This window comes from Chroicocephalus ridibundus, chromosome 4, assembly GCF_963924245.1.
Source record: "Chroicocephalus ridibundus chromosome 4, bChrRid1.1, whole genome shotgun sequence".
In the NCBI taxonomy this organism is placed as follows: Eukaryota; Metazoa; Chordata; class Aves; order Charadriiformes; family Laridae; genus Chroicocephalus; species Chroicocephalus ridibundus.
The window spans coordinates 69,322,652-69,339,340 of record NC_086287.1 but is presented as its reverse complement, the minus strand read 5'-3'; the positions used below and the strand labels follow the sequence as shown (position 1 = coordinate 69,339,340).

The 16,689-nt window shown below is 48.0% G+C and overlaps 1 protein-coding gene across 1 annotated transcript; it reads left to right on the top strand.

The window, feature by feature from the left end:
• Positions 1-86: 86 nt before the first annotated feature.
• Positions 87-15,835, top strand: DNAAF2 (dynein axonemal assembly factor 2). The gene is made up of 3 exons (XM_063333768.1): positions 87-2,151; positions 12,299-12,445; positions 14,626-15,835. The coding sequence occupies exons 1-3, from the start codon at positions 580-582 to the stop codon at positions 15,190-15,192; spliced, it is 2,286 nt and encodes a 761-aa protein (XP_063189838.1). The 5' UTR covers positions 87-579; the 3' UTR covers positions 15,193-15,835.
• The last annotated feature ends 854 nt before the right edge of the window (positions 15,836-16,689 follow it).

Genomic DNA, 16,689 nt, shown 5'->3' with positions numbered 1-16,689 from the left:
AAACAGGAAATATGTATCTTTTAAAAAAAGAAGTTAAAGATAGGGAGAACCTCGGCTTTCACCACGCTGAGTTGAACTGATAGCTCATTATCTACAGGAGATACTGGAAATGCACCACTTATTTTGTTTCACAGCCCCCTGCCTGCTGCGCTGGCATGGACACCAGCATGGCTCAGGGGCAGGAGGACAGCGGGGCCCTCGGGGTGTGGATGGAAGCCGGGTATGAGGTGGGAGCTGAGGTGCCGAGGGTCTAAACCCAAACCGCAGGAGAGACTGCGCCAGAAGACCCTCGGCCAGGAGAGGAAGGTAGTGCCAGCTCAGAGATGTGGGACAAGGTGGGAGCACGAAGCCACTGAGGCGGAATGAGGGGACGGGGGGCGCTCAGAAGTGGAGAGGAATCCACTCTGAGGAAGAACCAGGGGAGGACCCGCCATCTTGTTTGGCGTCTCCATAGCAACTGGCCGGAGGGGTCCGCCGCCGCCATCTTGTTTACGAGCACCATAGCAACTAGCACGGCCGAGCCGCAGCCGCCATCTTGTTTGGCGTCTCCACAGCAACGAGAGCTGCCGGGCCGGAGCCATGGCGGGCGCGGGGCGGCTGGAGGAGCTGGAGCTCAGCGCCGAGGAGGCGGAGCGGCTCCAACGCGCCTTCCGCGACGAGCAATTCCGGGCGCTGTTCGCCGAATACGCGGCGGAGCTGGCCGACCCGGAGCAGCGAAAGTTGTACGAGGAGGAGGTGGCGGCCCTGGAGCGGGAACGCGGCGTGGAGGTGCGCTTCGTCCACCCCGAGGCGGGCTACGTCCTGCGCACCAGCCAGGCCGGCTCCCGCCGCTGCTACCTCAACGTCTGCAGCAACCCGCAGGTCGGGGCCCCGCAGGCCCGCCCGGAGCCCGGCGGCCACCGCTGGGCCCTGCCTTACAGCCTGGCGCCGGGCCGGGAAGAGCTGGGCCGTGGCGGCCGCCGCCGCCTGGTCTACGATGTGGTTTTCCACCCGGCGGCCCTCCGCCTGGCCGCCCGCAGCGCCCGCTTCCGCCGCCTGCTCAGCGACACGGCGCTGGAGGCGGTGGAGCGCCATTGCGCCGTCCAGCTCGACCGCGCCAACGCCACCGTCCTCCGCGGCACCAAGTACAAGGGCGTCCCGCAGGCCCCCGTTATCCGCACCCCGCTGCCCGGCGGTCCCCCGCCGCCGCCCGACGACGACGGCGACTCCCCGCTGCCGCCCTTCCCCTTCCCGCCCGCCGCCCCGCCGCCGCCTCCCGCCGCCCCCCCGGCGGCCCGACCCGCCGGCCCCACCATTCCGCGCTGGAGCATCCGCCACCGCTCCTACGTGGACCTGCAGGACTACCGGTGCTGCCGCGACTCGGCGCCCAGCCCGGTGCCGCGGGAGCTGGTGGTGACGGTGGAACTGCCGCTGCTGAGCTCCGCCGCCCAGGCCGCGCTGGAGGTCCGCGGCCGGGAGCTGCGCCTGGACTCGCAGCGCCCCGCCTACCACCTGCGCCTCCGCCTCCCCTACGACGTGGACGAGAACGGCGGGCGGGCCGCCTTCAACAAGGCCCAGCGGCAGCTCCTGGTCACGCTGCCCGTGGTACCGCCGCCCGCCCCGCGGGAACCGCCGGGCCCGGCCGGGGAGCGGCTGGAGGAGGCCGAGCCCGGCACGGAGGGGCTGGACCAGCCGCCGGCGGCTGAGGCGGGCGGTGGGGCCGCTTCCCCGGCTCCGAGCGCCGGCCCCGAGCCCTCCGTGCCCGGCGGCCTCGGCGGGGCCGCCCCTCCGTGCCCTCCCCCGCGGGTGGCAGAGAGCAGCCCCGGCGAGATGGCGGTTCCCCGGGGCTCCGGCAGCCCCGAAGCCGCCGTGTGCCCTCCCTTCCAGTGCCGGCAGGATGAGGCCTCCCTCACCCTGCTCCTCCATGTGCCCGGCATCCTGCCCCAGAGCCTGAGCGGGGCCGTGGGCACGAACCACTACAGCCTCCGCTTCTCCAGTGACACTGGCGCCTATGCCCTCTTCTTACAGTTTCCTCCCGCCAACAGGCTGGCGTCCCCTGAGACCAGCGTTAGCGTGTCTGCCCACAACGCTGCCGTTGGGCTTGCCAAGGCCCCTGGCTGCACCGGGCCCTGGGAGAAGTTCTGCTTCGGCCTTGATGCCTCCGCTCTGCAGGTAACAGCTTCAACATGGCAGGGTTGCAGTGTCACGCTCCCCAGAGTGCCACCGCTTCGCCGTGGTGTGTGAATTCTGCTGTTTGGATTCGTTTATGAGTGATGTCTCAGGGAGGGTGTTAGGTTATCGGCCTGAGTTCAGAGGAAGTCAGTAGTGACGGAAACTCCTTCCCTCAGAGGGCTGTTACCGGATGTAAGTGGAATGACCTAATTAGCGCTAGGCTTGTATGAGCAGTACGAAGGTCACGTCACTGAGCTGACACCTTCGTCCTTGGAATTGAAATGACTTTTGCCTCCTGTGCTGACTTTTATCTAAGGGCAGTTCTGATGATAAGTGAGAACAGAGCCTGCTCTATGCCCTTAGCATTAGCATTTATGGCCATGTAAATTGCTCATGCAGCCTATTCATGTGAAGAAAGGATATGTTTATAATACAGCAGACATACACACACATGCATACAGTGTCATGAAACGCAGATATGTGAGTAGCGTGTACCTGTGTCTGTATTTCAGGACCAAACTCCCATTTACAGCCTCAGGAATGCCCTTTTAGTTCAACCAGAGTAGTACAGGAAACAGCAGCTGTGAACTGTTGCCATTTTGCTGGGCTTGTTCTTCATCTTCTCTTCTTACTGGCCTGAATATGATTCCAATTGAGATATTTTATTATTTTATGGGTTAGGCAGCGATGCTCCCTGTGGCTGGAGGAGGTTGGCATGCCTGCTGAGAACTGGCAGTGTCCCTGCAAAGGAGTGCTCACCTTGTGGCACCCTTGCTGTCAAGAAGCACTCACACCAGATTTGTCGAGAACTACGTTATTCTGTAAGCTCAGAGTTTCAAATTTATCATGAGCAGGGATTAAGGCTGCACAATTCTTGTGTAATCTTTCAGCCATGTGATATGGAGTTTGTTTTTATTTTAGAACAATAAAATCGTTTGCAGGTTGGATCATGTACCATGGGACTGCAAGTCCATAAAACTGGCAGGTTTAAAGTATATCCACTGGGATGGTGGCTTGGGATATCTTAATTGCTCCATCCCTACAATTAGAAAATACTGCAGGATTCTGAAAGGTATTTATCCAAGTAGTATTTGTGCAGCTGCACATGTTTTATTTTCCATTTAGCAGGCTGCATGACTTCTCTGTGACAGCAACTCCTCTGAAGGAGGAGCTGATCATTTTGGGTAAGTATCGAAGATGATGGATTTATTGAGAACCACCTACAATGGACTGTTTGTGGTGCATTTCCTTCACTTTTACTGGATCAGAAGCCTGCAAGTCTGTGCAAGTGGGGACAGGAAACATTTAGCACTACTGTTAATTGGGGTGATCAAGTACTGGGTGCTGATGAGACATCAAATAAGCCATCATGCAGCCTACTGCTTATGTTCTGTATAGGCACGGGGTAGGGACTACGGGCATTTTATCCACTTTTTCAGATAGTCTAAATATCCACCTCTTTCATTATGCACTGTGGTGTGTGTTTGTGTGCTTGCTTGTTTTATGGTGTGCAGGCCTAAATGCAGGTTTTAAGGGAAAACAACAGCTTTCTGTGACTCTACGTGGGGATATAGCTGGAAATTCAGTTTGGGAACAGGAAATTTTGCTGCAGTATCTCTTTACTACTGTGACTGGTCATTTCTGCATTCCTTGATCTCAGTCTAATGATTGAAAGTGTTTGGTATGTGCATTCCTTATTATGATTGGGGGAACATTTTTTGATTGTAAGTTGTTAAAAGGGCGTGCAGCAATGGGGTTTTGGTCAATATCACATTTTTGTGAGTTAAAAAATCTTTGAATGTGCTGAATTTATTATATATTGCAAAATGTTTTGTGTGGAGTAGTAGTAGTAGGAGATTTGGCATTAGTCATAGGCCTCCCAGCCATTCATTCATGTAGCAGGCTAAAAAAGATTGATTTCTGCTGGGGTACTTTTGGGTACCGGACCTGCAAATTGAAGCAGCTGAAACACTCTGAAGTAATTTGTTCTGTTTACTTTTTTTTAACTGTGCTATTTCCCCAAAGTGCCTGTGCCAGCGCTGATAACTGCATTCGCTCAGAGTGAAGTGAGAAAAATTAATATTTAATTAGAGTTACTATTATATGCTGTCTTCTGTCCATTAACTATTTGCTCGTGGTAGCTTCTCTTCTACTTTCGTTGATTTCCTCAACTTGTCTGCTGTCATCTCTGGTGGTTTTCTGCTTTGAATCTCTTTCTATAAATCAGAGCTTTGGTTCTTGCGTTGAGATCTGCAAGGAGTTACATCAGTCACAGAAGAGTGTTTTAGGAACACACGCGATAGCAGTGCCTTGTTTAATCACTTCAGGGAGCTTTCGGTGGCCAAGACGAGCAGGAATTTTATCCTGCACCTCCCAGGCACGTTGATGTCTGCTTGTTTGTAGTCTGTTCCCCCCGCAGTAGCATTGCCAGAGGATACTGCCCGGCGAAAGATGAGGCTGGCGTTTTTTTACAGATATGAAATTCCTATTCCACTGTCTCCTGGGAAGTTGTTTCTTACTGGAGACTGAGGGTTTCTGTGTTGTTTCAGGGAGCAGACATAGAAAGACAGAATGGTTTGTGTGGAAAGGGACCTTAAAGACCATCCAGTGCCACCCCCTGCCCTGGGCAGGGACACCTCCCACCAGACCAGGTTGCTCCAAGCCACGTCCAACCTGGCCTTGAACACCTCCAGGGATGGGGCAGCCACAGCTTCTCTGAGCAACCTGGGCCAGGGGCTCACCACCCTCACAGCCAAGAATTTCTTCCTCAGATCTCATCCAAATCTGCCCTCTGACAGTGTAAAACCATTCCCCCTCGTCCTATTGCTCCCCTCCCTGATCCAGAGTCCCTCCCCAGCTTTTCTGGAGCCCCTTTTAGGGACTGTAAGACCGCTATTCCAGATACCTCGCTGGTTTAGTTACTTGAGAAATCTGCCCAACTCGTTGATGGCTTGTGCACAGTTCCCTGTTAGGCTGCCTGTGTAATTGTCTCCCATTAACTTGCCAAACAGCCAGGAAAATGTGTTACGATAATTGTTCACCGCATGAGCAGAATGCATCTCGTCGGCAGCCTCCTCCCTGCGCTATGATGTAGTGCAGTGCGTATCATTTCATTTTGATTGCCTGTGCGCTTCTGCCCAGATCAACATGTACGATAACGCTGCCGGTAATTGCACGGCCCTGCCTTGCGTGCCTGTGATGTTCCTGTTATCGCACTGCCCTCTTTTCTTGTTGGAAATTGGTCTGATACGGATATTGGTAGAAGAATGAGTTGAGCTTGTCTGTGGGACACTGTTCTTGAAACAGAATTTCAAGGACTGGTTTTTCTTTTGTAAAGTCAGATACTTTGAATCCCTGTGCTGAAAGACGATATATTTAGAGCTCAGTTTCCATAGATGCTTAGCAGTCTGAATTCCCACCCCAGCAAGTGCTTATTTTCAGCACATCTTTACAGTGCAACAGCCCTCCCCGGACTTTGACTGTGTCATTGCGAGTATTGCTTTGTTTGGTAGCTCTTGGTGTTGCTTTGATTTTGCCGCTTTCCTGTACAATAGATAGTCAGCTCTCATCTGACTCTGAGCTCTAACTTCTAATCAGCAGTTGCAGCCATTGCTTCTCTTTCTCCCTGAATAGTTTTGCTCCTTGGCTGAGTGAGCAGAAATTTCAGGTGAGCAGAAATCCTACAAAAATAAAGATCCTGTAACTTTGGACTTCGTGGAACAGGGTCACATACCTCAGGGGTTTTAGAGTTATCTTTTGTCACTGCCCTTGTGCTCAGTCACTGTACCGGAGACCACACAGCTTTGATCTTCTTGCAGGGCTCACTCCAGGCCCTGTTTTTCCAGGGGAATAGAGACGCGTGACCTGAGGAAGTTGCCTTCACCATTTGTTCTTTGCCTTGAAGGACCAGCTGTGGGCCGTGCTCCCTCCGTTACTCTTTATCGCAGTTCATCCACTGATGCCTTTGACATTGTTTCCTTCCATTTGTTTAAATCCTGGGAGCTCAGGCCTAGGAAACTCCTGCATTGGAGAGTGCCCTTTGATTTTAAGACAACAGAGCCTGGGGAGTAAATGATGAAAAACGAATGGTTGAGAGTTAAATACCCATTAATAAAATTTGTAAGCCTGCCAGGCAAGGTTTCCGAGAACAGCATGTCCCAGAATGTCCTGGTTTACAGCAGAGCTGGAGTTGGGCAATTACTGAAATGATGCCTTCGTAAAGCACGGTCTTTAAATGTTTGGTCTCCTGGGGTTGAATGCTCAATTCTTAACAGAAATAAACCCCAGTTTTCTGGTGGGTGTATCTGAACTACTGAGACTTGGAGGCTCAGCTATACTAGCATGTGAAACCTGTTTGGGAGATAATTAATTCTGCCTGCAGTTTTTGGGTCGTGTGTGCTCATTTTCATGTGATCTGAAAAAGATTGGTGAAAGTAATAATTCCCTTTCATGCTGCTGCACACCCTTTCCGCCCTTCTCCATGGACTGAAATGCGTTTGTGCAGAGGAGGTGTGCTCGCTCTCCTGGTCAGTGCTTCCCTCCTGGGGTCTCCCTTGCCAGGGAGGGAATCGCTGCAGTCAGCTGATCCCTTTTGTAATAAAACCCCATGTTCTCTTATGGAGAATATCAAGATTTAACTCGCGTAAACCCCCACGGGGCTCCAGAGAACAGCAGGGAGCAGTTTCCTCTGCTTTACTATGCATTGAGATTATGGTTTTTTTTTTAACATTTACAGTATGAAAAATAATATCCTAAACATTCCTGGTTAGTTCATGGTTTGAACTAAGCTTGAGTTACGCTGTTTGTGAGGATTAGTTGACATAGGTATCTAAAAGGGAATTCCATAGCGATAGGAAAGCTTTTACTTCTATGTGAATGTTGATGCCTTCATGGTGAATGGTTTAGACAGGTGCATTGCTGAGCATAAAAAAAAGAGGTGTGATTTTGCTGCTTGGCACAGCCACCAGCGCCTTGTGAAGGAGATCCTTTCGAAGCTCTGGTTGCTTTTTCCTTCAGAAAGCTGCCGGTAAATACCGCTGAAGCCCTGTGACCTCTGCTCGCTGCACGCACGGACTGTCATGCGTTGTTTTCTAACCCCTGGACTTCTGTCTTCTGCTTTGGCAACAGGTATGCTGGGGGGCAGCTCCAGGACAAACACCCGCTAGGACCTGTTTGCACAAAACCCCCCATGGGAACAGTGTTATTTTTAGTTCTCTTTACAACAGAGGGACTGTCAGTCTTTTTAATTAGCCCTCTCGTTCTTTCATTGAACACAGTATTTGTTTTGTTATGTGCTTCGGGTCTGTTGCGCCCAGGCAGATCCTGTGCTCTCCAGCCATGCTGGACATGTGCCTGGCGTGGGGCTGCCGAGAGGCCACAGATTCCCCGGAAAAGAAGTAATCTGTGGGCGGCAGAGCTACCATACTCCCGCCACTGAGAGTGGGAGGAAAAGCCCGTGGGCTAGATGTGCTCCTCTGGGCGCGCTGCCTGGGGCCGTGCTGGGGCTGTCCTTCTGCTCAGGGATCTCAGAATTAGGGCTCTTGTGGATAAATGTATTTCGGTATAAGAGTCAACCAAGCGTGAAACCTGGACCGAGCTGTAAGATACATTGGTGTTTTAAGCCTGTGCCACTTTTCAGACAGAAATCTGTACCAGAAATCTGTACCAGAGCGCTGGACGGAGGCTGTGATAAGCTCAGAAATCCAACCAGAGGAGCTGGGTCTCAGCTGGCTTGGGGCAGCCCGGCCTGCTCTACTGCTGCATCTGGGTTTTGCCCTTATTTCCAAGCTATTTTGAGGTGTGTTACATGCTTTCTTTGAAAGTCAGGGTTATATTTTTCAACTTCCAAGCTACTATAAAGAGTTAATATAATATTTAGGAGTCACTTCTTAGAAGACAATGCTAGAAACTAGGACTGTTGTACTTAATCCTACAATGGTTTATTTTTGGTGCAGTTAATTCTGTGCTCAGTGTTTCAGGACTCTTGGCAAGTTTTTTGGGAGGTCAGAGGAGGACAGAAAAAACTTATTGTTTGATTTTTTTCAAAGTAATCTCTTTCCCAAACTACATTAAGAAACGTAATTAGTTTGCTTCTGCTATAAAACAAACTAATTTCTGAATAGCCTTTAATTGCTAGGTGCATTGTGGGAATAACGTACATACACAAAACATTTATGTCTGGAAACATTATTAACCTACTGAGTAAACTCATGAAAGCTTCTTTTGAGCTGTTTAATCTTTGCAGTCATGAATGCCTTATAAAAGTTTTTCACCCCCTGTCCGGATACTTTAATTCATCAAAACTTTAAGCTTAAAATTCTCATGTCGAGTTGGTTTGCAACGGGACCCTACACACCGAGAGGCCAGGAGATCCCTAGATCCAAACCCCTTTGCGTATTGGCATCAGCTTCCCATTACAGAAGACATGCAAATAATTTAAGCCTGAAATCTGTCCTGCTTTTAAAGCAGTTGCAGCCTGTGTGGGAGGTAACTTGCTGGTAACTGGCTCCAAGTTTTGGATAAAATAATGCAGAACGAACTATTTGAGTGCTAAGGGCAGCCGTGGGGGACTTGCTCTGCGCTGGCTCTGCCAGTATCGCTACTGCTGTGTGCTGTCAGTACCGTGCGATGCGGGGACGGTTTCGAATGATGAAGTGTTCTAGAAATCAAAGTCATTCCTGCTAACATTTATGTTAATTTGGTCTCAGTTTAGTCACAGGGAAAAACGAATGTGTACCAAACAGCAGATGACAGTATGTGCAGAGAAAAACAAATTTAAGTTGCTAAGAGTATCATAAATATCAGAAAATAAACTGTTCAAAGTGAAGAATTATTTTACAGGGTCATTGAAATCATCTGCAGATGGTTGTCCTCCACTGCTCTTCCAAGCCAGAGCAAACAGGCTTTAAAATAAATTCCTGAATCATTTTTTCAAGGTCTGTGCTTTGATAACATCTGCAGTAATATAAACGCCTCGGCTTATACTCACCGTGAATGCAAAGTCTGAATTACAGTCGCTGGCTGTCTGAACAGGCTAATGATAATCATTATATTGATAACAGCTTTGCTTGTGCGTACAGCACAAGGTACCGTGATTTATGGCAGGCCACTGGGTAGTGCTGTGGTAAAATTTTAAATACTTACTTGAAATGTAAGTGTAGTGCTCTGGGAATATGGCGTCGAACTGGTATGAAACCTGGCAAAATTGGTTTATAGTAATTAATCAGAATGATAGGAACATCATCACGAGCAGTTATTTTTTATCCTCATGTAAAGTACGGATCAATAGACCTTCCATTCAGTTTTTCTTTTTTAACAGTATTTTCTGTGAAGAAAAGAAATTATTTTGCTTTTAATTAGGGGAAAAAAAACAACTTCAAAAAGATCTATTTGGTTTGTTGCCAAAACGCAAAGTGGTATTTGCATTGAGGATGACTTCTGGGAATTGTGGTTCATGGGCAGTGCTGGCACCTGCACCCCTGACCAGGGGAGGCAGTTTCTATATGGAGCTCCTAAGGATCCTCCCAGTTTTCTTCACTCCGCTTTGGTGCGTGTAAACCGTCTCCTGCTATTTTGGAAGTGCTGCCACGAAGCTGTTCCTGCATTTCCTGGGCCGCAGAGTGCTCCCGTGGCCACTGCTGCTCCTTCTCCACGGTGCCAATTTCGGAGGCGATGGCTCTGCAGTGTCTGCAAGTGACCTGGGGTTAAAGTTGTTTCAGACAAAGTGATCTAAGGATGCGATTTGCAATATTTAGATCTAACAGAGAACTTTGCGTTACCTGTTGATTTTTCAAGCATCTCCTCTTCCGGTTCCCGTACCCGTGCTTGGTTCGTATTGTTACGCTGTTTATGGACATGAGCAAGGTCAGGTACCAACTTTGTTAAGAGCACAAACACGCAGTAAGCGAGCCTTTCACAAAGGGTTTAGGCTCTAACTAGACAAAATAAATGCAGGTTCAGAGGGAAAAAACCATTGTTTTCCCCATTTTATATAGGAAAAAATGGAGGCAGAGAGTCACAGCACTCTGGGAGAAAGCAGAGAATCAAAGGAAGATTGCTGAGACCCAAACCCCATGGTGGTTCTTTTCCCAAAGGGGTGTTTAGATGTGGAAATCTTGTAGCGGTTGTTTTGGAGGAAAAATAGTAACGAACACTGGTCTTTCTCCAGCTTTTAGGAAAATTTTCTTGCTTTAAGACGAAAATGTGGGGTGCAAAGGAGTGGAGGTGTCAGCTAAAGGTGAATTACTGGCAGGTGACTCTAGATTTCTTAGCTGGGTGAGGAGAGTCGTGGTGCTGGAGCAGAGGGTGCTTTGCTGCACTTGCCCTTGGAAGCAAATGCTGGCTGAACCGGCATCGTGCTCGGCAGCGTGCTGAAAACCCCGCGGAAGGGAAGCTGAGCTGTTCTGTCTGTGATGCGTGGGCAAAGCGATACCGGCGGAGGTGGAAATGTATCTCCTGTGCTGCCCAAGGCCAGGGATCTAGTTCATGAGCTTGTGGGAGTTTCGGTGCTGCACAGATTTTGCGCGTGTACTCTCTGCCTTTTTTCTTTACTCCGACACTTTCTCTTGAACTCCGCAGAATGTTTCTACAAGCCCAAAGCACTATCAGGGTCCCTCTCTGGCAGGCAAGAAAGGATGCAATACGAGGCAATAAGTACTTCAGGGTTTGTATACAAAACTGCAAGAAGTAGGTGTGTTCCTGCAGGGGTTTCTGTCAGAGCAGCCCTGCTGTAGTTTAATCTTTCCACAGACTGTCTCAGCATCCGATGTTGGATGTTTGCCTGGATTGTAATCTTTCTGGATAGAAAATTAATTCAATCCTCTCTTTTTGAAAACCAGCAATATGTATGTTATGACTTTCCATATTGTGATTTCTAATTTAAATAGTGAAAAAATAGGACGCTGGTTTATTTTTCCCATACAGAATTATTTTTTTAGGATGGCAATTAAATTTCATACCTTAGGCACAGCACGGCATCTGGCTGTGCATAAGGCTACATCCACAGGGGGCCAAAAATGTGCAGAATTGCCTTTTTGCTTCTCAGTCCGCAAGATGTCAGTGATAATTGAATCTAACTTTCCTTGGGTTGACAAGAGGGTAGGACTGGGTCGAGAAATTTAAAAGTATGACTTAAAGTAGAAGGTTAGCAACTTTCCCCTGCCATTTCCAAGCAAACAGTTCATTGTTAAACAGGAAAGGTAATTCACAGAACATAAGAATAGTCCTCTAGGTTAGACCATTTTTATGGTGCCAATGTGTGTCCTTACCTGCAGCCTACAGCAGATGATTTAGGAAGACTATGAGGACAGGGAAAGCTCTGTAGTTCTTATGAAACAGTCCCTCCAGGATATACTTTAGGACCTTTAATTACCTGTAACTGATTTAAATCTTGAAACATGTTGCTACAGGTTTGACATTGTTTGTGAGCAGCATATTAACAGCCTCAAAACACGTCCCAGACTGTCATCTTTAACGGTGGATGCCTCTCCGTTTCTTCCAACCAGTGTTTACGCTTGCCTAAATGGAGATCTGAGAAGGCTCCGTGGATGGATGTGAAATGGATCTAGTCATGCATGTTTCATAGCTTTTGCTTTAGAAGGTCTGATCTTGAAGCCTGAGGGCTCAAAGATCCTGCAGTGACAGTCCAAGGAGGTGTTTGCGTTTCCTAAAGTAAGATGCTGAAACAAATCCATAAAAGCGTAACGCCTTCCTGATGTAAAGACAGGTGAGGATGGTGGATGATGTGAATCATTCCTCAGCGGGAATCTAACTCTGTTTAACAATGAACTGTTTAACTGGAAATAGCAGGGAAAAGTTGCAAACCTTCTACTTTAGGTCATACTTTTAAATTGCTCAATCCAGTTCTATCTATTAGTCATGTATCAAAAGAAGAAAATATGTTTCTTTTACCTTTGCGTATGATGCAGATCCGTACTTTAAATCGAAATGAGCTAAGCACTGGTCTTCAATTCATTTCACCTCGTTACTTCTGAATGTCTGATGTAGAATCTGTTGAGATGTGAGCATGCGGCAAAAGACACGTTGTGAATCCATGTCCTGGCTTTGTTTGGAGTGGGTTTCTTGCTCCAGTATCGCTGGAGTATAGTACGAAAAGAACCTAACCTGCTCGCTCTTTTATTTTCTTTAGGAAAGATTGTTTGTCAGTGAAGAAAACGTTGATGGATTTCTAGGCACTGTTTTATGCCCTTCCTTTTGCTCCCAATCAGCACTGGAAAGTCAGCCATTAATTGAAGTGCTCGATGTTACTGAGGACAGAATTCAAATCAGGTTGAAGGTAAGGATCTCTCTGGCAGTAGTATGTATTGCTGACTGATTTATGTACTTCAGCAAGATCGTATCAAACCTGACTGAAGCAGCTTTGTTCCTGTTTTGTCTTGATATAGCAGGGAAGACCGTGGAGTAGGGTGTATTTGCCAAGTATAAATGTCAGTTTATAGAAGCAGAGATTCCCTTTTGTGCCATTTATTGTGACCAAGGGATTGAAACCTCCTGTATTTCATTGGGAAGAACAACTGTAATACAATCATTACAGACAGTGCTTTCTCCTTACGGGAATACGGCATGGCACACACATGCTAAATCTCTCACTGGTATTAAAATGAAAAAAATACTAAGTAACTACCCAGTATCCCTCATCCAGATAGACCCCAAATGCTTCCAGGTCAGAGCTGATGACAACGTGCTGCAAACAAATCACGGCAAATGTCATTAGAATAAAAAACAGAATGTTCTTAAAATGGGACTAAAGAAGTGAATTATCCGCGTCCTTCAAATACCCAAGAGTTTGGGCTTATGTATGGAGCTCACGGTTAAAGCACGCTGTCTTTTGTGTGGACACCTTTCTGGGTGTCTGGTCACCAGAAGTGACCTTACCCGGAGGGCCGTGGGGTCAGGAAGGAGTGGAGAGGCAAAGAACCTGGCAGCGGGGAGCCAAAAGGGCTCCCGAAGGTGGCCAGAGGGTGCTCAGTCACGGCCACTGCTCCACTCTCTGCCTTGTCGCGCAGCCAGAGAAAACCTTGAGGACTTTGTGAAGATTCGGGTCTCGTCATATTTATTTGGTTCAAGCATTTGAATACTTGGTGGTTTCCTGTTGTTTAGATAATTAAACATGGGACTATTCATCTTAACCATTGGTCCCAGGTTCACTGCTTGTCATGTTTAAGGCCTCATTCAGGCTCCCCTTCTTCCTCCGTCCCCCTGTCTGTCTCGGGATGCAAGGTGGTCTGTGTCTGAGGTCTGCCACAGGGTTAAAATATCCTCCCTTTGCAAAATAGGAGAGGGACAGACAAAGAAAACAAAACTTTTGTTTTGTAAAGGGGAAAATGTGAGGTAAAAACCCCCAAATCAACTGGGATTTCTTGGTAGACACTGCATCAGAAATTTATTTAAAATTTTTCTTAAAGGAAGCACGGGAAGGTAATACGCAGGGACAATCAGGCTACTTCTGTAAACTGGAGATGGCAGATGTAGTTAATATATAGACAGCCTCTTGGAAAGCAAGTTCAGATGAAGCATGTGACCTCTGGAACCGTGCTGGAGGACTGAGGAGTTACCCTAAAGATAGTGGCTCCAGCATTACTTGGCTTTAACTGCTGGCACTAGTGGGGATTGCACATAAATGTTTAAAATTCAGGTTGTTGGAGAGCAAACGTGGATGTTTTGGTACCTGAGACAGGAAAGCTAAGATCCTTAAATCACTCCTGTGTTCATGGGGGAGAATCATCCAGTGCTGAGAAGGACTTACAGGCGTTTCTTCCACATCTTTCTGGAGTGAGCAGTGGCTTTGGGGTCAGAGAGGGCTGGGTGCGTGAGAGCGACTCAGTCTCCGAGTCCATGGGTGCAGATGCCGCCTGATCCCGACTGCCCACTGTCAGGGACATGGGAGTTTCCAGCCGTTTTTCACTAAAGCAGTCAATAGCTAACGGTGACACTGGGTAACGGCTGTTTAGATTCACTGGGTCTCACAGTTCATACTCTCCTGGGGCCAACCTCAGCAATTCCTGGATTAACTCATGTAGGCCGATTGAGAAAGATGGCTCACTCACCAGTTACACCTTCCACATCCGACAGGAGGGTAATTTCCCTAATTGCAAGGTTAAAACAAACTCCTTGCAGTGAGAGTTTAGACGCCTTGGCTGATTTTTGTGGCCCCTGAGTTTTTGGTAAACAAGAGCCTGGGTGTGGTGAATTGCCCAGTCTTTCCCGCTGTTAATTGTGACAGAGGCTGTGGCCGTTTGGCAGCTGCCCAGGAGCGTTTCCTATTGCAGAGGAAACCCCGGGAAGGCCAACAACCTCCTGCCACTCATTCCCACGCGCACTCCGGGGGCAGGAAAACCTCAGTGCTGGACTGACTCGGCTTTCTGAAGCATAGGTTGGAGAAACAAGTGTCTTTACAGCAGTTTTGTATGCCCAGTCCATTCCAACTGTAAAACAATACATTTATTTTCTCAACAGCCGCAGGAAGCGGCCCATTTAGAACGTGATGGAAAAGAAGAAACGCTTAGCAGCTCAGGAGGAGATCTCACTGAAAAGACAAATGGCGACTACCCCCAAACGAAGGCCGAAACTAACGGTACTGTGGCTGACACAGCTGAAGGAGAACGTGCTACAGAAACCAACAAAACTTCCACATATTTTGCAACGGCTGAAACAATAGGAAAAGTAGGTTGTAGTTCACACCATTGTTTGCAGCATGAACCTTCTGACACCACTTCAGCGATTCCTGGTGAATGTAGGAGAAAGGAACCGGATTTAGAAAGCGCTGTCACAGTAGGCAAGAGGGCCGCGGCCGCAGACTCTGAAAAGGGAGCAGCCCTTCTGCCGGAGGGGCAGGCGGGAGTGGGGGAAGCGGCTGCGCTCGCAGGGCCGGCACTGGGGAGCCAGGGTGGCCGGGACAGCAGACCAGCCTCCCCGCTTCTCCAAGAAGTCAACAGCCAGGATGGGAGCGTGCGGATCGTCAGGGATCACGTAACACACTGCCCGGTCACGTTTCAGAATTCTTTGCTGTATGAATTGGACTAGTTTAATTATTTTAGGATTTCCTTCTGTTTTTGATGGTTACTGTGACTTCCACATGCTGGTTTGTGGTTCAGGGCTAAGAGTAGGACACGGGTTCCTACTGAAACTATTTTGTTTACACGCCAACTTAGAATACTTACGTTGTTAATTAATTTTTGAAGTTAGCAGGTCTGAGTTTTCTGATCCCATATGTGGGCTCAAGCAGTTTTACTTACAAGGAAGATGCAGTTGAAGGTGAATCTGAGCTGGTGGAAGAAAATGCATCTTCACTGTTTCCATAACTTTGTTAGTCTCTTGCTCCATTAAAGGGAGTATTTGTATATATCCTTTTTCCAACGGCTCCTTCAGGAATTGCTGTGTTTAGTCCACCTAGAAATGAGCAGCATTCATCATTCTTCAAACCTTTCATTTTGTGATAACTGCAGGATTAGGCTTGCGCTGATTTTTAGCAATCAAACAAAATTTCTAATTACAGGGAGAAGTTCTAATTAGTTTCCTAGAAGTAATCAACATGTATACCATGTATTCCATCCTAGTACATCACTTCAGAACACAGTGCCCAACCATACCCCAGTCTGTCAACTGAACAAATTCAATTGCACAATAAAAAACATCCTCTCTTGTTGCGCGTCTGCTACTAAGTATTTACCATTTGTAAAATGGATTCACTTTATCCAGATCAGATTTACTTTTCACAAACAGTTCCCCAGGAGCTTCAGCACCCTGGTTGCCGGCTCATCTCCCTAAAGTGCGATAACCAAAAGAACGTATCTAACAATAATAAACTTTCAGTTCCTTTTCTTGCTGTTTCTGAAATAACTTCTGTTTTCTTTCGGGTTGTACAGGACACAAATGTGCTTTAGAGGAATTTGACTTGTTTCACAGCTGAAACATTGCAGTCGTCTGTTAAAGGGGAGGGCTGGCAGTGGGGGTAGGTAGTGGAAGCCCCAGCTGGAGGAGGTGGGTGTTTGCTGGGTTACGTTTCCCACCCTGGGGGGAGGCAGCGCTTCAGCCTCAGCCCTGACTCTCTGCAACTGTGAACACGGAGCTCGGACCAAAGCTGGTACAAAATCACAGCCATTCAATTACCCCTGGAAAACAAAAGAGCATTGCGGTCAAAATGAACATCTGCACGGTACTTGGGGGACTTCACAAAACTTGGCATGCTCTCAAGCGAAGGTTTAACGGCTGGATTCGCAACCCATAAAGCAGGTGACAAATGGTGATAGAAGGAAAACCCTGCTACACGCCCTTCCAGGCAAAGTCACTGCTGTAGCCCGAGTCCTAAGAGCACCAACCCCACTTTTTCTAATTAAATAACTGAAGTGTTTTTTCCCTCCAAATCTCACAGCATAAAATCTACCTCTAAATATTTCAGATTTGTCACCTTAGTGCAGCATTTTCCTTCTCTGTTCTACAAAAAGCTTCTTATGTCCTATCAGTGGCGCTTCAAAGTGCCGTGCCATTAAAGCAGCCGAACCACTAGACTTAAAACAGGCA